The sequence below is a fragment of the Macaca nemestrina genome, chromosome 10, assembly GCF_043159975.1.
Source record: "Macaca nemestrina isolate mMacNem1 chromosome 10, mMacNem.hap1, whole genome shotgun sequence".
NCBI classification, from domain to species: Eukaryota; Metazoa; Chordata; class Mammalia; order Primates; family Cercopithecidae; genus Macaca; species Macaca nemestrina.
In genome coordinates, this window is record NC_092134.1 from 81,422,753 (window position 1) to 81,450,324 (window position 27,572).

The 27,572-nt window shown below is 46.9% G+C and overlaps 1 protein-coding gene and 1 non-coding gene across 4 annotated transcripts in view; both read right to left on the bottom strand.

Moving 5' to 3' along the window:
• Positions 1–4,448: 4,448 nt before the first annotated feature.
• Positions 4,449–27,572, bottom strand: part of LOC105474334 (activin A receptor type 1B) — a 46,633-nt gene continuing 23,509 nt past the window's right edge. For all 3 annotated transcript variants that reach the window (XM_024790549.2, XM_024790551.2, XM_024790550.2), the window contains exons 2-9: positions 26,050–26,289; positions 25,004–25,252; positions 20,039–20,269; positions 17,270–17,437; positions 16,089–16,245; positions 14,498–14,622; positions 9,488–9,618; positions 4,449–7,532 (exon numbers count right to left, since the gene is read on the bottom strand). In XM_024790549.2, coding sequence (XP_024646317.2) covers positions 7,407–7,532; positions 9,488–9,618; positions 14,498–14,622; positions 16,089–16,245; positions 17,270–17,437; positions 20,039–20,269; positions 25,004–25,252; positions 26,050–26,289 — 1,427 coding nt within the window. In that variant the 3' untranslated portion in view covers positions 4,449–7,406. The remainder of the gene's footprint in view (positions 7,533–9,487; positions 9,619–14,497; positions 14,623–16,088; positions 16,246–17,269; positions 17,438–20,038; positions 20,270–25,003; positions 25,253–26,049; positions 26,290–27,572) is intronic.
• LOC112425279 (U6 spliceosomal RNA) lies at positions 13,672–13,778 on the bottom strand. Its single transcript, XR_003016349.1, has one exon. It is a non-coding gene; the product is annotated as a U6 spliceosomal RNA (small nuclear RNA).

Consider the following 27,572-nt stretch of genomic DNA (forward strand, 5'->3'; position numbering starts at 1 on the left):
CCTCACCAGACACTCACTGAACCTGTTGATCCCTCGATCTGGGACTTCCTAGCCTCAAGAACTAGGAGCATTACATTTATATTGTTTATAAATTACCCAATCCAAGGAATTTTTTTTTTTTTTTTTTTTTTTTTTTGAGATTGTGTCTCACTCTGTAACCCAGGCTAGAGTGCAGTGGCATGATCTTGGCTCACTGCAACCTCCACCTCCTGGGTTCAATCAATTCTCCTGCCTCAGCCTCTGGAGCAACTGGGATTACAGGTGTGCACCACCGTGCCTGGCTAATTTTTGTATTTTTAGTAGCAAGGTGGTTTGGCCATGTTGGCCAGGCTGGTCTCGAACTCCTGACCTCAAGTGATCTGCCCACCTTGGCCTCCCAAAGTGCTGGGATTACAGGCAGGAGCCACCATGCCTGGCCATCAATCTAAGGTACTTAGCAGCAGCAGCCAGAGCTGACCAAGACACCCTCCAATGGCCTATTCCCTACATCAAGAATGACAAATGTGTTTTAACTTATGGGACAGTAAGCACGCTGTTGAGAAAAATGTGGAGAGAGACCAACTCAAGAGGACAAATTACTGATAGATTAGTACAGTCTGAGGTACCTGTCACAGGGCAAGTGATGGCACTGGTGCTACCTATTTGCCATTTCTGGCCCCAGGATGAATTCCTGACCTTTCAGAACTCAGCAATGGGAACAGCTCCAGCAGGCTCCCTCATCACACCCCCGCCTCCGGTTCTGCAGCCATACTGAACATGTGTGGTTCTTGAATGGCAATTATTTTTGACTAAAACCCCCTCCTCTCCTCAGTCAGCAGGCCAAAATAGATGTCTCTCTCTTGACCCCAACCTCCTGACTCTCTTGCGTTCCCACAGTATTCTATCCCTATGGTAGTACTGATCTCATTCCATCCCAGCCGTTAACTCACCCATTCCACCAGGTAGGGAGCTGCTGGAGGCCAGGGATATGTTACTTCTTTCCCGAGACACCTCATCTGTGATCCCATGGTACTTTGCATACTGCTCTGTAATGAGATTTGCCCAAATCTGCCTTATTGTTGCCTGTACAAATCCTATCTGTCTAGATTATAAACTCCTTGAAAGGCAGGGACCATGGATTGTTTAGCTTTATTTTCTTTTTTCTTTTTCTTTTCTTTCTTAAGACAAATTCTCCCTCTGTTGCCCAGGCTGGAGTGCAGTGGTGCAATCTTGGCTCACCGCAACCTGCAACCTCCACCTCCCAGGTTCAAGTGGTTCTCATGCCTCAGCCTCCTGAGTAACTGGGATTACAGGTGTGTGCCACCACACCTAATTTTTGTATTTTCAGTAGAGATGGGGTTTCGCCATAGCTTTCTATTCTACCTACCACTCCATTCATTAAGGTTGCTTGACAAATACTTCTTACAAGAGCCCAAGCTAACCAATTGTTCCTTAAACCACCCTAAGCCCCCATTAATCCCCATTTTGGCTTCCAAGGAGAATTCTCAGAAGGACCCAGGGATATCTTCCATATTCCTTAAATCCCATCCTCTGACCATGGAATCCCCAATAACTTTCATGCCACAGTTGTCCAGTTTCGTCATATGCCATTCCAGATGTTGCTGTGAAGGTATTTTAGATGTGATTAACATTTAAATCAGTAGACTTTGAGTAAAGCGTATTACCCTCCATAATGTGGGTGGATTTCATCCAACCAATTGAAGGCCTTAAGAGAAAAGGCTGAGGTGTTCTGAGAAAGGATTCTGCCCTCAGGACTGCAACATCAGCTCTTCCCTGGGTCTCTTGAGCCTGCTACCCTGACTTGCAGCCCACACAACCATGAGTCATCTCTCTTTCTAGTCTATCTGTCCATCCATCCTATCGATTCTGTTTCTCTGGAGAACCCCGATTGGTAACGCCGTTCCTGGCCTGAGCCAGGGCTTCTCCTACTTCCCTCACCTGTGCTGTGCATTTCTCTTATGTTCCTGAGTCTCTTGAACTCCACCACTCCTCATTCTCGTTTGGTTGTGTTTAGCAAGCACATTCTAAGGCCTGTAGAGGTCCGAAGACATATGGGCTGGGGGACAGAAATTTAAGCTATGTGAAACAATAACCCAAGTGACACAACATTCAAATGAAGTCAAGCCTCCTGTGTCACAGGCCTCACTAAGATGAAACATTGTTGGCAACCTTCAAAGGCACAGGAAGAGGCACTAGAATGGTTGCCATTCTGATTTTCAAAATGGTAAGAGTTGAACCTGCAATCACAGCCTAGTGAATTTTAGGTCCATGCCTGGCAAGATGACTGACTATTCACAGGATGGCCTGTAAGGAGACTCATTTGAACCAGGCCGAGATTCACCACAAACCACTGTCTTTCCTTCCAATGAACAGGTAGATCAATCAAAAAGGGCCACAATGATACTTTAACAAAGTACTTGGGCTTCTTCTGCTATCTCTGTCCATCTAAAAATTATGGGCCAAGTGAAGTGGTTCATGACTGTAATCCCAGCAACTTGGCAGGCTGAGGAGGAGGTATTCCCTGAAGCCAAGAGTTCAAAACCAGCCTGGGCAACAAAGGGAGACCCTGTCTCTATTTAAAATAATAAATAGGCAGGGAGCAGTGGCTCACGCCTGTCATCCCAACACTTTGGGAGGCTGAGGTGGGCAGATCACCTGAGGTCAGGAGGAGGCGGGCAGATCACCTGAGGTCAGGAGTTCAAGACCTGCCTGGCCAACATGGTGAAACCCCATCTCTACTAAAAATACAAAAATTAGCTGGGCGTGGTGGCGGGTGCCTATAATCTCAGCTTTTTGGGAGGCTGAGGCAGGAGAATCACTTTAACCCTGGAGGTTGCAGTGAGCCAAGATCGCGCCACTGTACTCCAGCCAGGGCGACAGAGACTCTGTCCCAATAAATAAATGAACAAAAAATAAAAAATTATGGCCAGGACACAAGGACAATTTAATTAGCAGCTGATTAGGTTATTGGCATAGATGCCAAACTTAAAGCAAACTTTTAGGAGTAAGTTACTTGATTTTCTCGGCCCAGCAGAGTCTCAGACTGGGAAAACTCAGGACAATGGAAAACTCTGGGTAATAATCAGGATTTAAAAGTAGTGACAGGCTGGAGCAATGGGCATGGTCTATAGTGAAACTTAATAAAACTATAAGGTCCTGCACTTGAGTTCAGAACACCAACTTCCCTTATACAGGAAGGAGAGGGTAGCTGGATTTTACTCAATCAAGAGATGAGATGCAGTCCTGGGATGTGATCTGCGGCATCAAGCACACAGTCTGTGGGGTTCTTATTCTAGTCTGTGATATCTGTTAATACCTGGATGCAACATGTACACATCCTTTGTGGCCCCAGACTCTAGCTAGGTTCAGAAGACAGCGGCCAGCCTGGGTGAGGAACATGGAACCAGAGCAGGACAGTGCAGTGGGGGAAGGGCTGTGCTCTGTGGTCAACATCCTGGACCCAAGGTCTTTCCACCCGTGAGCTACGTGATCTTGGGCCACTTATTTGACTTCTCCTATCCTGTTTCCTAATCCATAAAGAGAAGATAATAGTGCCCATCTCATATGGTTGCTCTGAGGATTAAAACAGTTAATATATATAAAGCAAATTTTGGCACATTGCTTAGCACGTGGTGAGTTTTCAGTAAGTATTCGCTAATATTAACTGAAGAAACTCGAAGCTTTGCTAGAAGATTCATGACAGCTGCCTTTACATATTTTAAGGGACCTTATAAGGGAAGAGAGAGTAACTGCTTTGAAAACCCTGTAGAAGTCTCATGGAAGTTGCCCAGCTCTACAGAAGGAAGGGTTTTCCACTGAGCCATGGAGCCTACAGAGGGAGCTGTGGTCCAGCATTAGCAGGAGGCCACACAGGCACCTGACAGGGACATAGCAGGGAAGCTGAGTGCCTGATGGTGAACCAGGGGATCTTGTGGGTCTCATCTAAACTGGAGACTATGATTCTAGGATTTGTTATTTTAGATCCCCTCAGCCTAGAGAGAGAGGACATTCACACCCACCACACGCTGAGAATACCAGAGGAGTAACCACTGAAGACTTCCTCTTCAAAGTCACCTAAGTATCCCAGAATTTCACTTCGGCTTAGGAGGAGGACTCATGCCTCTGAGACGTGAGACAGTGTGACTAACCAGGAGCATGACCCTCTTTTGTAAACAGGAAAAAACGTGAGAAGACAAATTCACACAAAGCCCAATAAAAGGGTGCTTGGTGTCTTCTGCCCCTTACACGCCAGACCCACCCTCTAGGAACCCAAAGCAACAATCTCAGGAAGACCCAGGATGTTGGGATCAGCATTCCTCTTGCTGGGGTCTGCTACAGCTGGTGTGAGCACCAGACCCCGACCTTAGAACATCCACCCCATTCCCAACTCCCCTGACTAAAGCTGGGTGGCCGCACTACGTATGTGGGACAGATGGCACCAGAGAAGCTCTGTGAATAAAACTTTTAATAATGTACAGCAGAAATTGGACAGGCTCATTCTTATATTAAAACAAAAGATTTCCTATATTACAATTTATTTACATTTGCATACTGAAGAGGTAAAGTGTCTAAGTGGCTATTTTACAGTCCTTTCTAATAAAATGTACAAAAACAAACAGAAGTACCGAGAATGCCGTTCGGGGGCCTTTACGGCGACGTGAGAACGGGCTTGGACTTGGTCTGTGAATCTGGAATCCAGAGGTGCAGGTAGCACTATGGATCAGGGTCAGTCTCGGGGGCCAAAAACACAGCTTCGGTTTCTCCCCAATTCTCGCTTAGTGTTAAAAGTGGCAGGAGTGGGTGTGGGAGCTTCACAAAGACCTGCTCCGTCTTCCCCAGAGGTGAAGAGTTGGACTGTGTGTGGGGTCAGGGCAGAAGGGCCACCTGGGGAGTGGGCTAGTGGCTTGGGAGTGGACATGTGTTGGCAGATCCCAGAGGCTACCTGTGACTCTGGGCAGAGGAGTCTAAGTTCCATCATCACCTACAAACCGCCAAGGTTCTGCTGCAGGCGGGGTAGGTGGGAGGTCAGCAGGGGTAAAGACGGTCCCCCCAATGACACCATGGTATTTAAACGAAATTAGTGGCCAGTAAATTGGCCCAAATGTTAGGGGAAGATCTCCTTTAATGCAAGGACAGAAGCAACAATCAGGCAAATAAATAGAAGGGCCAGGAGCACTGGGGAGCCTGAGGGCAGGGATAGGGCTCTCCTTCCACAGGCTTTGGCAGAGAACTGCTGGGTTGGAGGCAGAGATGCTCCAAGGCTGCATACACAATACACCTCCCCTGGGGACAGGAAGGGGGCTCAGAATGAATGCAGTGATTTGGGGTCTCACCTGGGATTCTAAACCCCAGGTCTCATCACCCTCTGGTCTCTTTGTGGAGGGGGTTGTGGGGGTTCCTCTTTCTTCAGTGATCTGTAAGAACAGTAATTCTAGGCTCAAAAGGGTCGTAGAACCAATTATGAAACCCTCTGGTCTCACAACAGGCATCTACTTACTTGAATCAGTTCTTTTTACAGTGCTCCAGGAGTAGGACCCAAGCATGTCTTGCTCACAGATGTATTCCCAGCACCTGGCACCCAGCAGGCACTTCATACACATTTGTCGAATAAATGCCTGGAGAGGGTGCAACCAGCTGGACAGTGCATGAAAGGGCCTTAGAGCAAAAACCACTCATGGAATTGAGGGTGGGGACAAAATGCGAGAGAGACTGAGCCCCAGGGCAGAGGAACTCTCACTGCTGAGTGGAACAGGCTCAGGTGCAAGGACAAACATTTCCAGTGTGATTGAGCTATGTGCGTTCAATTGGAGAATTTTTTTTTTTTTTTTTTTTTTAGGGATTTCTTTAAAAACAAATAGATTGAGAGGTAATCACAGAGATGGTTTTCCTTTTACAAAAACTTAATATTTAACAACATTAAAAAAAGTTAAAATCCAAACCCTCCCAATAAAATTAAAAAAAGAAATCAAACCACTCCAGTTAAAAGTTATGGCTTCAAAGTTATTATATACCTAAGATATGCTGACCAAATCACCACCCACAGCCGTGCTTCCAGGCTTCGTTAAATACTATACTCAGATTAAATAACATGTTTGGCTCAGGCTGTTCCCTTCAGTAGGGCTCCTGAAGTGGATGCAAACCTCTCACCTTCCCTCCACCCTGATCAGACAGTCCAGTAAAAGAAGACCCATGCAGATGCCTCCCTCCCACCCCGGACTCCCTCCCCACTCCTTGCCCACCCTTCCCTTCCCCTCCCCAAACCCAGCACCACCAAAAATATACACTGCTGTTTCCAGGATCTGGGAGATGAAAGACAGATGTGACATTCCAATCTGAGTCCCGAGATCTGGCTTCACATTCCTCGGCCCTTCCTCGATGCTGCTGAGGATGATGCCCTTGGGCTGGCTCATTTCCCACGGCTGACACTAACACCCAAGACTTCTGCCAGGATTCCTTCCCTGCCCATCCCACCCACCTCCCTCATATTTTGGCCCAAAAGCCTCTTTTGTCATGGACAACTGGACCAGCTTTGGTTCCACAGTCTGAGATGGAGGAGGAGAGCTGTGCTGACGCTGGGGTGGGCAGAGCAGCCTGCTGAACACAGTACCACTGTGGCGTGAGGGGCTCTGGGGGAGGGAGAGACCTCCAGGGAAGGGCACCAGGGAAACTAGATGCTGCTCACTACTGAAAAGAGGCACCAGCACGCACGGACAGCATGACGACCACACCCCCGACCTGCACATGCACAGAAAGCTCAAGCAGGTAAGTGCGCACCTACAGACACACACACACACTCACGCGCACGTGTAAGGGCATGGCACGAACCAGGCACAACGGGGGACGCACCTCGGCACATGCACACACGGCTGGACAGACAAGCGGCAGATTCCGTCTCCACTGGCAGTCCCCCCCAGCGTCCATCCCAGGGAGGAGAGGAACGCGCGGCTCAGAGCTGCCTGTGAGAGGGGCTGCACTTCTGGTTCTTCCGGGCCACCTTGGTGTGCTGTGGGCTAATCCCCGAAGGAAACCCTCAGCGTAGTTTAGCACTGGCCACACCTCGGCTCCTCCGGCCCCTCTCAGGCCCCTGTCACTGCTCCTGGCCATGTGCCAGATGCACCGGGTTTTGCGGGACTTCCCACTACAACCAGTTCGAGTTGTGGCATTGAGTTCTCCACACAATTCGCTCTCAAGAGTCTCCATGCCATTAGGAGGTAAATAGAAAAGGTGTCTGTCTCAAACCCAACATGGGAGTGAGCGAGTCTCCCGGGCTCTGTCCCTCTTGCGGGCCAGGGCTCCTGGCCACAGAGGGCTGGGCAGAAACGAGAGGTAGGCCTCCATCGTACGCTCGACGCGGCAGCTGTACGTAGTTCTCGCTGCCAGGAGCTCCGTGTGGAGAGAGGGAGCAGTTAGATCTTCACGTCTTCCTGCACGCTGAGCTGGGAGAGTGTCTTCTTGATGCGCAGGGCCGTCAGGCGGGCCGCGCCGTTGGCATACCAACACTCTCGCATCATCTTCCCCATCACCCGCAGCGCCTGTGCAGAAAGACCCAGGAGCCATCAGCTCGGCCATGCCCTGGAGAAGCCTTTCTGGTCCCTAGGCTCTCATTCATTTCCCTGCCACCTCCCGCTCAGTGCAGAGTCTGGCAGATCCACCTCCACCCGCTGGCTGACCTTAGGGAAATGCTCTGCAAGGCTCCCTTGTCTCCTTGGCTCTTCCTTTTTTTTTTTTTTTTTGGAGAAGGAGTCTCGCTCTGTCGCCTGGGCTGGAGTGCAGTGGTGCGATTTTGGTTCATTGCAACCTCCGCCTCCCAGGTTCAAGTGATTCTCCTGCCTGAGTCTCCCCAGTAGCTGGGACTACAGGCACGGGCCACCACACCCAGCTAATTTTTGTATTTTTAGTAGAGACGGGGTTTCACCATGTTGGCTGACCAGGATAGTCTCGCTCTCTTGACCTTGTGATCCGCCCGCCTCGGCCTCCCAAAGTGCTAGGATTACAGGCATGAGCCACCGCGCCCGGCAGCTCTTCCTTTTTAAGGAACAGCTTGCACAAGTGAAAGGCAAACGCTGCAGCTAAAGGCCAGCTCTTCTGGTCTCACCTGCCCTCTGAAGCAAACCCTGCCCTGAAGGTTCCAAGGAGTGCGGTGAGAAATGCTGCTCTATGATGCAACACGAATGCATCAGCTAAGATGCAATTCTGTTCTGAAATGCAGAAATGCCCTCTAGTGGTTAGACCCTTTAAAGGCAGGGCCAACCTCTACTTCACTAGGTAAGTTCTGGGGCTCTAATGGACAGCAAGGTGACTAGAGTAACAATACTGTACACCTGAAATGTGCTAACAGTAGGTCTCAACTGCTCTCACTACACACACAGGCAACGACGTGAGGTGACAGATGTGCTCATTAACTTGAGTGTGGTAATCATGTCACAATACATACATGTATCAATTCAGCACCTTCATTACAATTTCATTTGTCAATCACACCTCAATAAAGTTGGGGAAAAAATAAAAGGAAATGCAGAGCCACAAATGAAAAGGAGGTCCATGAGCACTCAGCTAGGCAAAGCCTGTTCCCCTGAACACTCTTAAGACCCTAGAATTCCATGTTTATTAGGACGTATGTCACAAACATGTCCTCATACCAATTATTCCCACCAAATGTTGTTTCCCCCACACCCCGGATTTCATCTGCCAGCTCTTCCAAATTCACATTCTCCATCCCAATCCCAACCCTGTCAAACACATCACCTCCTCCCTTCTGAGTTTCTGGAAAGACCACTTTCCTCACAGGCATGCCCTCCTCCGTCTGGTCTCAGGGCTTCTCTTATGGACACCTCCTCCTCACTCTTCCACGCAGCTCAGCTCAGCCTGGGCTCCAGCACTGCTTTCCTAGCCTGGTGTCTAACAGCTCTGGGTTCAGCTGTCACTTGTTGACCACCTCCCTCATCTGTGTCTTGGGGACAAAGCCTTTTCCTTTTTCTTTTATGAGACAGGGTCTTGCTCTGTTGCCCAGGCTGAAATGCAGTGGCCCAATCATGGCTCACTGCAGCCTTGACCTCCTGGGCTCAAGCAATCTTCCCACCGCAGCTTCCCAAGTACCTGGGACTACAGGTGGTGTGCCAAGCCTAATTTTTTATTTCTTGTAGGGGCGGGGTCTCCCCACATTGCCCAGGTTTGTCTCGAACTCCTGAGCTCAAGCTACCTTCCTGCCTCAGCCTCTCAAAGTGCTAGGATTACAGGCCTATGCCACCACACCAGGCCCAAAGCCTTTTCTTCTACTAGGCTGTGAACTCCAAATGGCACCCTACAGGGTCCAGGGAAAGAGACTGTAGCTCCAAAGGGCTTGGTATATGTATAACAGCACCTAATAGTAAATAATAACTGACACTCTCAGGGGGCCCCTCTGGAGCCTGACCCCATTGTCAAGAAACCCTTTTCTAAGGTGGAGAAATCAGGCTGATGGGAAAGCCACAGGAGGCCAGCTGCTTACCTCATAACTCTGCCACCAGTTGGGGATGTTGGGACGCAGCTTCTGATCACATACGACCTTTCGCATTTCCTCAATGGAAGGGTCAGAGGGCACTAAGTCGTAATATGGCAGCTGATATTCTTCATGGACTCCTGGGAGAAAAGAAAATATCTACCTGAGTTATCAACAGCAGGAAGAGATTACTCAGAAGCCAGTGACAAAACCTACATTGTGCTCTGTAAATACCACTACCCCCTAAGGTTCCTTAGAAAAGTTAGTTAATTCTAAGTATGGAAAAATAAACATACAAGAGGGGCCGGGCGTGGTGGCTCATGCCTATAATCCCAGCACTTTGGGAGGCTGAGGCAAGCGGATCACCTGAGGTCAGGAGTTTGAGACCAGCCTCGCCAACACGGTAAAATCCCGTCTCTACTAAAAACACAAAAATTAACCAAGCATGGTGGCGAACACCTGTAGTCCCAGCTACTAAGGAGGCTGAGGCAGGAGAATCACTTGAACCCTGGAGGCAGAGGTTGCAGTAAGCAGAGATCGTGCCATTGCACTCTAGCCTGGGCAACAGTGCAAGACTCTGTCACAAACAAAACAAAACAAAACAACTAACAAAAAGAAATACACAAGAGTAGCCAGGAACATTTCTTTCATAGCCAAAGCAAGGAATCTATCAAAGACTACTGGGGTCACAACAAAAGGCACCAACTTGATAAGCTCCCAACTGGCCAAAGATGGGGACCTTTAAGTGACAATAAGATGAATAACTTCAATGGAAACAAACATGTTTAAAGTCTAAAAAAGGAAACCTCAGTCACCTCTGTGGGAGGCTAAGAACCACCTCATTTTGAAAAATGGTAAATAAGTGGAAAGAATCAAGTATTTTTTCTGTGTCTCCTATTCCAACTATATATCATGGGAACCAAATAAGATATGCAGGGGAAGTAATCATTCTCTTAGTTTTGGACAATATCACCATGGCACGTTAACAACACAAAAATAGAGAACCAATACTACGCAACTTGTCACGGAAGGAAGGACAGAGGGAACCCTGTGTCCCCGAACCCCCAGAAATGATTCTAGCTGCCAGAACTAACTACCAATTCATAAGAAATACCACGAAGAGTAGAATATGTGAATTCTACCTAGGCAATCTGCAAAATCTAGCCTGGGAAACTCTACAGGACAAATGACCTGGATTCTCCAAAAAAAACAGAGTGGGAAGAAAAAATGAGGGGGAACATGTAGACAAGAAGAGATGTAAGAGCTGTATTCATCAACTGCAGGGGAAAAACTTACTGGAACCCTGATTTGAACAAACTGCTTTAAAAAATTAGGAGACGGGGGAAATCTCAACACTGACTAGATGTTAAGTGATATTAATGTTTGCCAGGCACGACGGCTCACGCCTGTAATCCTAGCACTCTGGGAGGCCGAGGTGGAAGGACTGCTTGAACACAGGAGTTCAAGACCAGCCTGAGCAACATGGCAAAACCCTGTCTCCACAAAAAATACAAAAATTAGCAGGGCAGGGTGGTACACCTGTAGTCCCAGGCTACTCGGGAGGCTGGAGTGGCAGGTTCACCTGAGCCTGGAGAGGTGGAGGCTACAGTGAGCTGAGATTGTGCCACTGCACTCCAGTCTGGATGACAGAGTAAGACTCTTGTCTCAAAAAAAAAAAAGAATTTGAGGGTTTCACTCATCACCCAGGCTGGAGTGCAGTGGCACGATCTCAGCTCAATGCAACTTCCACCTCCCAGGTTCAAGTGATTCTTCTGCCTCAGCCTCTGAGTAGCTGGGATTACAGGTGCTCACCATCACGCCCGGTTAATTTTTGTATTTTTAGTAGAGACGGGGTTTCACCATGTCAGCCAGGCTGGTCTTGAACTTCTGACCTCAGGTGATCTGCCCACCTCAGCCTCCCAAAGTGCTGGGATTACAGGCGTGAGCCATGGCACCTGGCCCCTAATGTTCTTTTTTTTTTTTTTTAAGACAGAGTCTCCACTGTTGCACAGGCTGGAGTGCAGTGGCGTGATCTCGGCTTGCTGCAGGCTCCACTTCCTGGGTTCACGCGATTCTCCTTCCTCAGCCTCCCACGTAGCTGGGACTACAGGTACACACTACCACACCTGGCAATTTTTTTGTATTTTTAGTAGAGACGGGGTTTCATTATGTTGGCTAGACTGGTCGCAAACTCCTGACCTCGTGATCCGCCCACCTTGGCCTCCCAAAGTGCTGGGATTACAGGCATGAGCCACTGTGCCTGGCCTAATGTTCATTTTTTAAAAGTGTGGTAATAGCATTGCATTTTTTAAAGTCCTCATCTTTTAAAGCTACAAACTTAAAAGATTTTCCATAATAAAAAGATAATTTTAAAAAGCCAATTTAGGCCAGGCACAGTGGCTCACGCCTACAAACCTAGCACTTTGGGAGGCTAAGGCAGGTGGACCACCTGAGGTCAGGAGTTCGAGACCTGCCTGGCCAACACAGTGAAACCCCATCTCTACTAAAAATATAAAAATCAGCTGGGAGTGGTGGTGGGCGCCTGTAATCCCAGCAACTCGGGAGACTGAGGCAGGAAACTGGCTTGAACCCAGGAGGTGGAGGTTGCAGTGATCTAAGATTGTGCCACAGCACTACAGCCTGGGTGACAAAGAGAGACCCTGTCTCAAAAAAATAAAAATAAAAAGCCAATTAATTTTTCTCAAGCCCTTTTCCAGAAAAAGAAAAGCAAGCAAGCAAACAAACAAAACCTGCTGTCTTGAGCTAATAAGATTTTTTTTTTTTAAGTAGAGATGGAGTCTCTCTTGCCTCAGCCTCCTGAGTAGCTGAGATTACAGGTGCCTGCTACTACACCCAGCTAATTTTTGTATTTTTAGTAGAGACAGGGTTTCACCACATTGGCCAGCCTGGCCTCGAACTCCTGACCTCAGGTGATCCACCCACCTTGGCCTCCCAAAGTGCTGGGATTACAGGCGTGAGCCACCATGCCTGGCTTTTATGTCTGGCTAATTTTTTTATTTTTGTAGAGATAGAGTTTCGCCACGTAGCCCAAGCAGGTCTCGAACTCCTGGCCTCAGACAATCTGCCCACCTTGGTCTCCCAAAGTGCTGGGATTACAGGTGTGACACAGTGCCCAGCCTGGGAAATATTTTTAAATAGAGAATTGGACTTGGTAATTATCTAAGGGGTAGTTACAGGCTTAAGTCCGAGATACTAAAATAGTTATGTGACCTTGGACAAATTTCCTAATTTCTCTGTGACTCATTTTCTTCATTTGTAAAATGGTGATGATAATAGCACCTACTTATTACTTACTTGTAGTAGTAAAGATTAAATGAGCTTATACATAGCAAGTGGTGAATAAATGTTAGTATTATATATTTAGCCTCAATCTCTGGATGTCATAAGAAGAAATAAACTTATTAACAGTTTAAGACTTGTGTGACCAGATTTTTCTTAGTCTGTTTTATTTGTTGTTTTTTTTTTTATTTTGAGATGGAGTCTCGCTCTGTTGCAAAGGTGGAGTGCAGTGGCTCGATCTCGGCTCACTGCAACCTCCACCTCCAGGGTTTAAGAGTTCCACTGCCTCAGCCTCCTGAGTAGCTGGGACTACAGGCGTGTGCCACCACGCCCTGCTAATTTTTGTATTTTTAGTACAGACAGGGTTTCACCATGTTGGCCAGGATGGTCTCGATCTCTTGACCTCGTGATCTGACCACCTTGGCCTCCCAAAGTGCTGGGGATTACAAGCGTGAGCCACTGTGCCTGGTCTCTTAGTCTGTTTTATCTGCATATACTGATCAAAATTTAAGAGGTCCAATTCCATTAATACTACCTGGGCACTATTTCCATAATTTGGATTTTACCAAACATGTCATAAACGGAAGCTGGAAAAGGGTATTAATATACAAAACAGTTCTGCTGGAAGACTTGCCAGATGTTTTCTAGATTAGATTTTTTTAATTTTTGTGGGTACACAGTAGATGTATATACTTATGGGGTACAACATGAGATGTTTTGATACAGGCATGCAATGCATAATAATCACATAATGGAAAATGGGATATCCATCCCTTCAAGCATTCACACTTTGTGTTACAAACAATCCAATTATATTCTTTCAGTTATTGAAAATGTACAATTACATTATTGACTATAGTCACCCTGTGGTGCTATCAAATAGTAGGTCTTTACAAAATATGGAACACTTCAGGAATTTGCATGTCATCCTTGCGCAGGGGCCATGCTAACCTTCTCTGTATCGTTCCAATTTTAGTATATGTGCTGGCGACATGAGCACTACCAGTTTTTTTCCAACCACTTTCACTGCCCTGGAATCTCTTATATCACAGATAAATGGCTGAAGGTAGGGCTCTAGAGGTCCTGGAACTTGATCATGTGGCAGAGTATGTGGAAATTATCATACAATACTGATATACTAAGTTGACAATAATAAGTGTTTCTGCTAAATCTGATACTATTTCTTACTGGATTCTGTCATGAATAAGAAGTTGTAAATGCCAACGATTTTTAACCATGGGAGAAAAAACTCACTTTAAGAAAAATCTATGCACTTTTACAAATTTAGAAACTAGCACTATTATTTTAACAACGAAACAGCAAGGTTTCCCATGAATGTGGCTTGGGAGCCAATGCATTAGAACATACTGCTTCTGACGTGAGAGACCCCTGCATGAATCCTGTGCTATTTGCACCTGGGGCACTCCCTGCCACAGACTAATAAAACAATGTTTGTTTGTTTATAAAGCCAAACAAGACTTCAGAAATGGTTACCCTAACACACAACACTATTCAACAAGCTGATCCCCGAAGAATAAACACACCCTAAGCACAGCTGCCTTCAAGGTTCCACACCTTTGATGGCAACTTTAAACGATGATTCAGGCTCTGGCAACAGGCATCCAACAGGTTGTAAAAAGAAAGGGGGCAGTAAAACAGCTTTGGGTGATCTAGTGTCCTGGAATGGGAGGTAGGAGCAAAGGCAAAAAAGAAAGGTACCTCCAGAATTGCATCTTCGAGCAATCTCCCAATATACAAGCCCGAGGGCATAAATATCAGCACATTTAAAGGAGTCAAAGTGTTTCATATTAATGGTTTCATCAAGTACTTCAGGGGCCATATATCTGCAATAGCAAAACAAACATGGTCACGCACAGAAAATGACGACTGCTCTCTTTAAATCAAAGTATTGATTCAGGGGCCCTCTGAATGTGGAAGAATATCATCCTGATAAAGTCCCTTGGGGCAGAAGAAGTATACACATATCTTCATTGCAAACTCCCATGTTTTAGATTTGATTCTAAACACTTCAGCACAGATTTGGCAATACCAGGCTACTCTGATGTGTATCTCTATTTTTAACTATTAAGGTTTGTTTATTTGGCCAGGTGCAGTGGCTCACGCCTGTAATCCCAGCACTTTGGGAGGCTGAGGTGGGTGGATCACCTGAGGGCAGGAGTTGGAGACCAGCCTGGCCAACATCGCGAAATCCCATCTCTATTAAAAATACAAAAAATTAGCCAGGCATGGTGGCGGGCACCTGTAATCCCAGCTACTCGGGAGGCCGAGGCAGGAGAATCACTTGGACCCAGGAGGTGCAGGCTGCAGTGAGCTGCAATTGTGCCACTGCACTCCAGCTTGGGCAACAAGAGTGAAACTCCGTTTCAAAAAAACAGAGAGAAAAGATTTGTTTATTTGAAGCATGTTCTGACTTCTTGGCAGAAGTACTTGTAATGTGGGTCAGAGAGGCAGTAACAGTACATAATATTTGGTTAATACCAGAGTCTTTCACTTTATTGAATGTAGTCACAGTGATGGGTTGAGCTTAAGTTTCATTCTGAACTTCTTTTGTTATCTTACCTGACTATAGATACGTCAAAATTAATTCTAGAGGTGGTCAGCGGCACCCTTAATGACTCTCAGTAGTAATTATGAGTAATTACTAGGATTCCAGCCACCCCAGCCCCCACAATAAATCAGGGGATCATCTTAATGAAATTCATTTAGATTCAGCAAACAGATTTCCACCTCTTTCACTCTATTAAAAGGCGGTCCCATTTCCAACTCATGAAGTCAATTTGCAATCACAGCTCCTTACTCCTTACCTCACTTCTGCATGAAGTGGGAAGCAAGCCCATAATCTTGAAGGGTGCCCCAAATCTCCATCCTAGGTTACCTCTGCTATAGTTTGGCAAATCTGCTCTCCAGTCCCTAAGCACAACATGCTCCCTGCCTCCTTCACGGCTCTCTGCACAGGAGATGGCAGTGTTTTCCCTCTTTCCCTAGCCACACCTGTTGCCTGCTATCCTTCTAAATCCTGCTCGATTGTCCTTCTCTCTGACCTTAATACCACCAACACCAATGTGCATACAGTTCATGGAGCTGTGCTCTCAGCACTTGTATCTGTTAGATGCAGTGGTGTAACTTTCCAATGTGGGGAGTGCATGTTCAATTCAACTTTCAGTGGGCTGAGAACAAGGTCCTCGCCTCCTTTTTCGACGCCTCCTTCTCCTGTGCATATGGGGAAACGGCACACATGGGATACTCAGTAGAAGCTGCTTAGCAAGGCCAGAGGCCCAGGCTCTCCTACCGTTTGGTCCCCACCCTCTGATTTGGGGCAATGTCGATGGTGTCAGTGACTGCATCGTGACGGACAGCCAGGCCCAGGTCTGCTATGGCACACATGCCATTTTTCTTCACCAGAATGTTCTTTGACTTTAAGTCTCGATGAGCAATTCCAGGCTTCCCTGGCAGAGAAAAAAAAACAGGGATCTTTACAGAGAGATGATATAAATGTTAAAAGCATAGACTCTCCAGCCAGACTGTATAGTTTTGAGTCCTGGCTTTGCCTCCTGCTAATCCAGTGACCCTGGAAAAGTGACTTTACCCCTCTGTACCTCAGTCTTCTCATCCATAAAATCAGAATGACAGAACTTATTTCATGGGACTGTTGTGAGGATTAAATGCATTCATGTAGCTGAGACCACAGAAGGACATGTGTATTTAGCTAATATTTGTATTAATATTTACTACTACTACTCGTCTTCCCTGAGCAAATATGCTCAGGTATAGAAGTGCTGAGGGACTGAAGGCAAGTTGCTACAATGCCTCCTAGTTCTCAGAAGGAAACAGGTCCGATGATGAGAACTGGCATTGCACAGGCTATAGGAACAGGACCCAACTTTCATGGGTGATTTTCCATTGTGGCACTGGTCAACCAGGCATCAGGGATCACACCTGCCTTTGGACAAGATCCAGGATGTCTCAAAGAGCTGACATGACAGTCAACAGGCAGCAGAGCTTCAGGTCTTCTTCCTCCAGGAAAACCTTCCCAGATTAGTAAGGCCCAGCATCTAATCCACCAAGTGGCCTTTAAGCCAGCTGTCCCCATCTATGAACATGGAAATCACTAAACTGATGTTCCCAGTACACTGGTTTATCTTTTTACTTCCATTTTTTCTCATGTCTACTGTGGGATTCTAAGATGATTACTCCTTCATAACAAATGACTACGTCAAGCCATTGATTGACAAGTAGCTGAATATTGATATCATAGGATTCCTGAGGGAGTTCTAAAGACAGAGGTGAAGGGAACACCCTGTAGATACCTCATTTAAGTGAAGCTCAAACCTCCTTTCCTTTAAATTAAACTAGAGTTCCTGAGGTCCAGCCCCAACTTCCTCAGTGAAAAGAAATTCTAGGAACTAAATCAGGATGATGCGGACCTTTCATGCCTATGTCACTTTGCTGCTCCTGCGCTAGTCCACTCACCTTGGGTGCCCACAATCTCCATGTGCAGGTGTGCCAGCCCACTAGCAGCAGACAAGGCCAGCTTAATCATCCCCTCAATTGTCACTGTGTACCGGTTCAGATAATCAAACAGGGACCCGTGCTCATGATAGTCAGAAACGAGCCACAGCTGTGTCCAGGTGCCATTATCTGCAGAGAACCACACGAGTTCCAGAAAATGCGTAACTATCAGCGAAACGGTGAAAGTTGGTAAGGATGAGTGTGTACAATACAAAATCCAGTTAGACTCCCAAATTCACATTTCCCACCTCCACGCCCCCTAACGCCCCATCTAGCGTCCTTTCATTTATAGTGGTCTACCAGTTTGGGACCTCAGTAAGGACAGGGGACACCATTTCTTTCTTAGGACGGCTCCTGATTTCTTTTAGGTGAGCTGTAGGATTCTGAACATTATGTCAAATTAGAAGTATGAAATACTCAGGAAAGAGGAGGCATATGCCTAGGGAAAGTAACAGCTATCACCAGCTTTGTCTGCAGCACTGCTTTGATCCTGACCAAGACTTGCTCATGGGCACAGGAGAACCACAATGAGCTGGATCTACCACCACCAAGCAGGAAAGCCTTGGAGGGCCTCCTGTGTCCCAGCGATCCTCTGAACACAGCCCAAACACAGCACCTGTCTCATCTGTAATGTTTCTTTTCAGTCTGTTGTTCTTACCAGGCTATGGTATTTCTGTGAGAAGGAAAGATCTCCTTTATGCATTACTGGATTCCAGGCCAAAAAATGCTTTTCAGTGCATGAACAGCCCACTTCCAAGTATTCCCAGAGAGGCATCTCATCCTTCAGAGGAGCAATGGAAGGTAGAGTGCATACACTTTATTTTCTCTTTTACACTAGGGACAGCAAGGAGGAGGAGAGCAGGAGGAGGGAGAAAAAGAAACACCAAAGCCAGGAATCGAATTAAGCCACACCATTGTCAATAGGAAGATTGGAAATTGAGTTGAAATCTCCAAAATTCCAGGCTGGCGCTGATTCCAGGGCACCATACTATATATACACCATGTTAAAAAGGCAAGAACGAGGGAGTCCGATTGTTCCCCTTCCCTGGCCTTAATGTGGGTTTTGAAAGCCAGATCCCTACCCACACAAGCTGCCAGAATCAATAAAGGGAATGGATCCTGGAAACACACACATCTTCGCTTCTCTTATCACAAACAAGGGGCCCACCCAACACACTGCTTCTCGCACTCTAACCAGTCCCAAAATCCTGAGCGCCCTCCCAATACGTTTGAAGACATGATTTGATCCTTTTAAAACATGTAAGATTTAAACTTTACCAAAAGGTGATAGTGTTTTAGACACTAACTTCTAAATTGCACTGTGCCACAGGAGCAAGCCATGTCACAACTGCTAGAGAGACCCTTCCACAATGTGAACCAGCCATTCATGGCATCCTCTCTGCACTCTGGGTGCCACTTCCCCTTCTTCCTGGGAGCTCTGTGAGGGGAGGGACTGTGTCTTGCTCTTATGCGTGATGGTCCAAGCAGCCAGCAGAGGTCTGGCCCACAGCAATCAATAAATGTTATAGAATTAATGAAAGAAATTATAATTACTACCCACTATCTTCAGAATGGAATACAATTCTCTCAGAAAGGCCCCTCACAATCTGGCCTCTGCCTGTCTCTCCACCCACAGCCATCCAAGTTACTTGCAGGGCCCCAAACACCTCAACTTCGCACAGGTCTGCAGTGCCCTTCCCTGCAAGGAAGGTTTTTCTTCCTGAACTCTTGCCACCTTTGTCTCTATCGGGCTCAGGTGTGAGTCAGCCCCAATTTGTGCTCAACAGAACAACTCATGTTTACCTCCTCTAATCACCCTTACTCGTCGTGCTTTGCTAGTCGATGATGTCCTCAAACATAGGGAGGTGCCTGGCACATAAAAGACTCAAAAACTAAAGCAATAAAAGGGATAGGAAGAAGGAAAGAAGAATCCTCAGGGACAGGACTGACCAAGAGCGGAGTCTGAAGGCCACCAGGCGACACTTTGTGGACTACAGGCTTTTCTGTCGTTATCCTTCCCTGCCAGGGTTGAGGCCACAATTCCTCATCGTAGTGATTTTCTTTCTTTTTTCTTTTTTTTTGAGACAGAGTCTCACTCTGTCACGCAGGCTGGAGTGCAGTGGCGCGACCTCAGCTCACTGCAACCTCCAGCTCACTGCAACCTCCACCTCCTGGGTTCAAGCAATTGGCCTGCCTCAGCCTCCTGAGTAGCTGGGATTACAGGTGCGTGTCACCATGCCCAGCTCATTTTTGTATTTTTAGTAGAGATGGGGTTTCAACACGTTGGCCAGGCTGGTCACGAACTCCTGACCTCAAGAGATCTGCCTGCCTCGGCCTCCCACAGTGCTGGGATTACATGCGTGAACCACCGTGCCCAGCCCATCACAGTGATTTTCAAAATAAGCTTACGGAACCCCCTGCAGGAACTACACTGGAGGTGGGTTTGGGAGAGTGGAGAAAGAGAAATTAAGCAGGTAGGGTGAGGGGATGTATCTTGTTTATCTGAGTAAGAACTCCTTGTTTATTTGCTTGATAACCTGGATTTCTGTATAAGCTTTTCATGGAATAAAAGGCTCCACGCCTTAAGAAAAGCGTGGAAACCTTGACCTTATTCAAGTTCTCTTTCTACAGGTTACAATGATGAAGGCAAACAGAGCTGTGCATCCCATAGCTATGCACTTTCTCTGGCATCCTCCATCTGGGAATGCTGTATCCAAGCCCAGCCCTTACCTTTATTGTCAGCGGCAATAAATCCAAGGATGTTTTCATGGCGCAGCATGACCGTCTGGTATATCTCCGCTTCCCGGAACCAAGACCGTTCTTCACGAGAAGAGAATATTTTCACAGCCACATCACCACCCCTCCAGCGGCCGCGCCATACTTCCCCAAACCGACCCTTGCCAATAATCTCTTGTAAAACGATGGTTCGGGCCACTGTGCGCTGGACAAAGAGAGGTAACCCTGTGGACCAAAGAATGGGAAGAAACCTGACACTGCAAATTTGACAAATTTTCCAACTCCCACACTAATTGGCACAATGGAAAGACCCTTAACATGGTGTCTTCATCCTACACTGGTGCATTAACCAGGGAGAGCTGCTGCTGCTCCTGCACGTTTCCAGGTAATCTACCAGAGGGCTGAGCCAGGCGGAGAGATGGGCAAAGAGTGAACACAAATGGGAAACGTGTATGATTAGCTACTCCTTATCTACGCAATTTCTCCTCTCAGTAAGCATAGATGATAGATTTGAACGTAAATGTTTGACCAGATTTACCGACTCTTCAGCCAGCCACCTGTGGGCCGATCTACCCACATCTGCTTTATTTTGGTGCAGGAAGGAAAGAGGGCAGAGAACATGAAACTGGAGGCTCATGTGCTGGGGGCCACCTTCTGGCTGTTCTGCTTATTAGCCACTAGAGGGCAGTGCTGTGAGGCCCACGGGTTCCCACCTCCAAAGAGAGCAAAGCTCTGCTCCCAAGCACAACTCCAGAGGTAGAATGGAGGACTATCTATGTTTAGTCTAAGATTAATTTTACTGTCTTTATAAAACTCAACATTGCTTCATGTGACTCATTCAATGTGTCTCTATGTATCTAATCACCCTTACCATCACAACTGACTCTTTAACTCTCTTACTCCCACCCCCAAATTAATAAATATATCATTAATCCCTAGGTCTGGTAGATGGGAACTACCATTTACTGCATGCTTACTATGCATTAGGCTCCATGCTAAGGGCTTTACATAAATTATCTCACTTCCCCAAACCACCTGGAAGGTAAGGCACTGTTATCATCCCCATTTTATAAACAAGAAAACTAAGGCTCAAAGAGGAGGTTACGTAATATTCAAATTCATACAAGCAGTTAAGTAGCAAAGCAGGGCTTAAAATCTAGGACTGTCTGACTCTATAATCTATGCTTTTAATGACAACAGTATAGAACCACCAAAATGTTTCTCAAATTAGCCCCCGCCTCTCCATCTCTGTCCGCCTGTCCTACTTTTGGACCTTCTCTAAAAGACTTCCAACAGGTCTTTTGCCTCCCATCTCAGCCTGCTCTTGCCCTGTGCACCCACACACAACCCGCCTCACCGCACCCTTCCCAAAAGAAGGCTGGTAGTGAATGAATTCATCCTCCACACCACTGCCAGAATTCCTTCCAAAGGAAAAAATGAACATTCGTTTCCCACATGGAAACTTTCAGTAGAAGCCCCTTACCTATAAGATAAAGGTCAGCCCTCAAGGTCCTCTACACCCGGGCCAGCCTGACTTCCCCCTGCTTCCCTAGCACAAGCACATCATGCTGGTCTCCTTATCATAAAGGTTCTTTAAACATACAGTGGACTTTCATGTCTTTGTCTTTTTACTGAAGATATTTTCATTGGTCTGGAATGTTCTTTGCCCTCTTGCCTCTCTTAAATTTAAAATTCCAACTCATTCTTTAAGACTCCTTTTTTATTTTATTTTTTTTGAGATGGAATCTCGCTCTGTCACTCAGGCTGGAATGCAATGGTATGATTTCGGCTCACTGCAACCTCCACCTCCTAGGTTCATGCAATTCTCCTGCCTCAGCCTTCAAAGTAGCTGGGATTACAGGTGCCCGCCGCCACACCCAGCTAATTTTTGTATTTTTAGTAGAGATGGGGGTTTCATCATGTTGCTCAGGCTGGTCTCGAACTCCTGACCTGAGGTGATCTACCCACCTCGGCCTCCCAAAGTGCTGGGATTACAGGTGTGAGTCACTGTGACCGGCCTTTTGTTTTGTTTTTTGAGACGGAGCTTTGCTCTTGTTGCCCAGGCTGGAGTGCAATGGCATGATCTGGGCTCACTGAAGCCTCTGCCTCCCAGGTTCAAGCAATTCTCCTGCCTCAGTTTCCCGAGTAGCTGGAATTACAGGCATGCGCCACTACACCCGGTTAATATTTTGTATTTAGTGGAGACGAGGTTTCACCATGTTAGTCAGGCTGGTCTCGAACTTTTGACCTCATGTGATCTGCCCACCCCGGCCTCCCAAAGTGCTGGGATTATAGGTGTGGCTGCCCAGCCTCAAGACACCTTTAAATGTGCCCTCCTCTGTGAGACTCTTCCCAACAATTCCTGTCTCTCTGATCCAATCCCCGAGTCAGACTTTTTTTTTTTTTTTTGAGACAGAGTCTCGCCTCTGTCACCCAGGCTGGAGTGTAGTGGCGTGATTTCGGCTCACTGCAAGCTCCGCCTCCGAGGTTCACACCATTCTCCTCAGCCTCCCGAGTAGCTGGGACTACAGGCGCCCGTCACCACGCCCGGCTGATTTTTTGTATTTTTAGTAGAGACGGGGTTTCACCGTGTTAGCCAGGATGGTCTGGATCTCCAGACCTCGTGATCCGCCTGCCTCGGCCTCCCAAAGTGTTGGGATTACAGATGTGAGCCACTGCGCCCAGCCAGGTCAGCCTCTTTCTAATCTGTCTAAAACTATATCACCCAGAAGGTATTCAGTATATACTTATTTAAATGAATTGAAAGTCATATGAGCAGCATGGACTTACTACTTTAAAAACCACATCATGGCCGGGCGCGGTGGCTCAAGCCTGTAATCCCAGCACTTTGGGAGGCCGAGACGGGCGGATCACGAGGTCAGGAGATCGAGACCATCCTGGCTAACACAATGAAACCCCGTCTCTACTAAAAAATACAAAAAACTAGCCGGGCGAGGTGGCGGGCGCCTGTAGTCCCAGCTACTCGGGAGGCTGAGGCAGGAGAATGGTCTAAACCTGGGAGGCGGAGCTTGCAGTGAGCTGAGATCCGTTCACTGCACCCCAGCCTGGGCGACAGAGCAAGACTCTGTCTCAAAAAAAAAAAAAAAACCACATCATTAGAAACCTAACACCTTGGAAGCTCTGCATATTCTGAATGAAGAATATACTAAACCACTCAGAGAGAAATAGTTATTAAACATTTTGCTACAGATGACTAAACAACTACCATGGCCCTTCCCTTGTTTCAGCTGGTCTGGGTCTTAAAAATACTTTGGAAAACCCAATTTACCCTCCTCTAGCAGCAAATCAATTCCCACAGTTAGCCAGGAGGTTCTAACCACTGCCCTACCTCTTTCAACAAGGAACGAGCCCTAGATTTCTACTGTTTCTAAAAATATGCAGCTTTTAAATACATCCATCATTTTGGTGCTCTCTACTGCAGAGCTTAATAAAAGCAAAGCCACTGAAATTCAGGAGATGTCACAGCTCAAAGTACTCCCGTGTCAAGCAGAATGTCTGGGCATGACTGACGGCATAATTTCCCCACAGAACAATAGTCTTGTCCCACGTCAAGGAAACATATAAAAACATGCAAAAGTTCTCACAAATAAGATCCTCTGTGTTGTAGCTAGAATGGCAACAGTGATGTTTGTGGATGATTTTTCTTTGATAAGAACGGACTTGAAGTCAAGAATTTGAGACTAGCCTGGGCAACAAAGTGAGACCTTCCACAAAAATTAAAAAAAAAAAATTGCCAGGCTTGGTGGCACATGCCTGACATCTCAGCTACTCAGGAGACTAAGGTGGAGGATCTCTTGAGCCCAGGAGGTTGAGGCTGCAGTGAGCTGTGATTGCACCATGGCACTGCAGCCTGGGCAACAACAGAGTGAGACCATATCTAAAAAATAAAAAATAAAAAATAAAAAAAAGGAACGCAATACCACTGTCACAAAAATAATGGTTTATCTTCATTAAAAAAATTCTTTGCGAGGTGGGTGGATCACTTGAGGTCAAGAACATATGACCAGCCTGGCCGACGTGGCGAAACCTTGTCTCTACTAAAAATACAAAAATTAGCTGCTGTAGTGGTGCATGCCTGTAATCCCAGCTACTCAGGAGGCTGAGGCAGGAGAATCACTTGAACCTGGCAGGCGGAGGTTTCAGTTAGCAGAGACTGTGCCACTGCACTGCTGCCTGAGAAACAGAGCAAGACTCTGTTTCTAAATAAATAAATAAGTAAGTAAGTAAAAAAATTCTTCTGCATTCATGTTCACATTTAACAACTAGCTGAGCTATATACCCTGAGACCTAAACAACCCCAAGCCCTTTTATCCTAAATTCTCGTCTTATGCCAAGGTCTAGTGTTTGGTTCATTTTCCACATCTGAGAAAGACTTGGTCAACAAAAGGCAGTACAGGAAATAGTGCTGATGCTATGCTGGAGGCCCACACTGCCTTTATTTTCACCCCCACCAAAAACCCTTGGGCAACTGGTACAAGTCAATGATTCACCAAATCCCAACTCTAAGCTTTACTGGATGTCCTTAAACTCCCCTTGTGGTTGCTCAGAGATCAATGATTAGCTGTCACCACCTCACAGGAATCTGGCACACTCCTGTTTCTCAAAAGGGGCCCTGAAATTGAGCACTCCACTGCTCAGGTGGAACCAGCTAAATTTTAATAGATGTACGTACAGTTGCAAAGCTTAGAGAGGCAGAACTTCTGTAGTGGATAATTGTGTACTAGAACTTGGGAATCCCAGGGAATGAGAGATTTTCTGTGAACCCATTATCTTATCTTATTACACGTCAGACTCCAAAAGAAGGGGAACTAGGAAACCAAATGACTCAATGCTGGCAGAAACAAATGCAGTGCCTCCAGCCTTCTCTATAAGCACTCTATCCTTCTGGGAAACTGATTAAAGTCAACCACAGACACGATGCCCTGGAGAACTCAGTACCTGAGCCAGACCCTGAGGTGGAGAGATCGTAGACAAGATCCTGGAGCGTCTTGTCTTTGGAGAGACACATCTCACATGAGGGATCTTCCATGTCCAGTCTCTGGCGGTTGTGATAGACACGCTGATGATAGTTAATGACAAGGAAAACAATGATGATGATGAGGAACAGGAGGAACACCGGGCCGGCGATGATGCCTACCAGCTCCACTGGGCCCCACATGGACGGGTGCTCAGGCTCCTTGAGGTGACCTGGGTCAAGTGAGAGAGGAGAGGGAAAGAATGAGAAGTAAAAACAAGGGAAAGAGTAAAAACACCTCCCTCAAAGTGAAGAGTGAAAAAGAACCCTTTCCCTGTTGACATGTTCAGGCTCCCTTGATCTCTCTGATCTTCCTGGGCTAGTCTGTCTGCCTAGATGCTCTCAAATGCCCAACTTCTTTAGTTAAGGCACCTCTTTCCAGTCAAAGCCACAACCCACTTTGTAATCTCACGCATTTCATGATACTATCCCCGCCTCAGGCCCCTACACAGATGCCTGTTTCTGCTCTTTAACTTTCCACAGCTCCCCTAAGCTCCACTCTAGTTTCTCTCCTTCTCCTGAATGGAAGATTTGCAAAAGGGTGGTATGTGGTGCTTCTCAGCTTTGGTTACTGGCCTTTTTCTATTCTGGTCCCTTCTCACATCTGACCACCATCCTCTCTTGAGGAGTCACCTTTGCTCAGCTCTAGGGCCATCTCTTTCCGGATCAGTCCCACATCCTCCCGCGGGGATCCCTGCCTGGTTCTTCCACTCCTCACCACTGCCTATGGCTGCTCAGCCACTACTCAAAACACTGCTGGCACCTCTGGGACTAACTTGAAAATCTGCTTCCTCCCCCTCTAATCTACAAAAGCAACTCCTGAGAAACCCCAGCCTTTGTCACCTTCAGGAGCATCCGAAAGGCATCTTTATCGTCAAACCAAGCAAGTGGGCAAGAGTAGAAAAAAATGAAGCGACGGGGTACCCTACCTCCAAGCTGAGCCACTAGTCCAACAAGGGCATGCACTCACCACTGGGCACCCTCAAGTCGATCCTGTTGCAGTAGTCAGTGTAGCAGCAGTGGGTGTTGCGCAGGTCCTCTGAGCTCAGGCAGTAGAAGGGCTTCCCGGCAGGGACCAGCTCCACTTTGGGGATGCAGGTGCGCACATGGTGCTCCATCCCATCCAGATTGAAAATGGAAACCATGCAGGCCCCATCTGTCTCACACGTGTAGTTGGCCTGGAGGCAGCTGGTGCACGCACACAGCAGAGCTGCAGGAAATTGGGGAGCAGACATTGACATCAATGGTGAGATCCTTTGCAGGTCCTTTTCCAAACTTAGAATATAATCCGTTAGCATACTTGATGTTCCAAAACAGTTTTTATAGAGATGGGGCCAAACAGATACCCTTAACTGAGCACAACTTCACCTGTTTATTGAGCTTTTGAGGCTCCGCTATTATCCTCTAAGTGCTCTACTTTATGCCTGTGAGAGACAGAGGAACTACCTTTTCTTCAAATTGAGATGCCTGACAAGAGGAAAGCATCTTCCTTTTGGAGAATGTGGGGCTGCCCCCCACTTCATGCAGAGCCACCTAGGGTTCCTGGAGCTATCACCAGCCCTATCTCCCCCAGCAGGAACCAAGCACGCCCACGGCTTCCTGCAGCATGCATGCTCTCACACATTCTTTTGCTGCAATGCTTTTTTCCTGCCTAATTCTTACATATCCTTCAAAATTCAACTCAAATGTCACTTCTTTTGAAAAGCTTTCCCTGACCACTCCATTATCGTCCTCCTGCCTTTAGTAGTCCAAGTCAGGTGCCCCTCATTCACGAGGGCACAAAGGATATCCTCCAAAGAGGAGAACTTGAGTGCCTCCCTTGTGAAGTTATTGTGACAACTAAGTGAGATAATGCATTAAAAGTGCTCAATACATTTAACCCATCCTGAAAGGCCCCTGGATAGCATGCACATGCGTTCATGTATGCCAGTGTGTGCACACACAATTTTTTTCAAACAGGCAGTGTACACAATCACCTCTGGGATTAATGAGTTTTGCTGGGTAAGTATCATACATAAGTGTGTCCCATTTGACAGGAAATTACTGCAAATGAATTTGGCGCCTCTGAAAGCCTCTTCAGCAGCCCTGGAATCTGAAATCCTTTATTTATTCAACTAACAAGAATAGCACAGACAGCAGCAGTTGGTTCTCCCCAACACTGTCTTCCAAGAGACTAACCTAGCTCTGACCTCTTGGCATGGGCAGGAGTGTTGCTTTGCCCACTAGAACACTGAGGTCGGGGCTCGGAAGTGCTGAAGGAGGCACTCACACATTGAGGGGTGAAGGTGGTGGGGGCCCAAGCGAGTCCCAGATCACACACTCAGTCAATACTATCTGGATAACAAGTGGCAATGCATTCACACTGTGGCCTCTGGAGATGAGACACTTATGGGCAGTCCCATGAAAAGCTACCCTGTCATAACTCACTGATTTAGGCTATACATAGTCTATCTTTGTCTCTTCCTCCAATATTCTGAAAGTCATCTCTTGGCT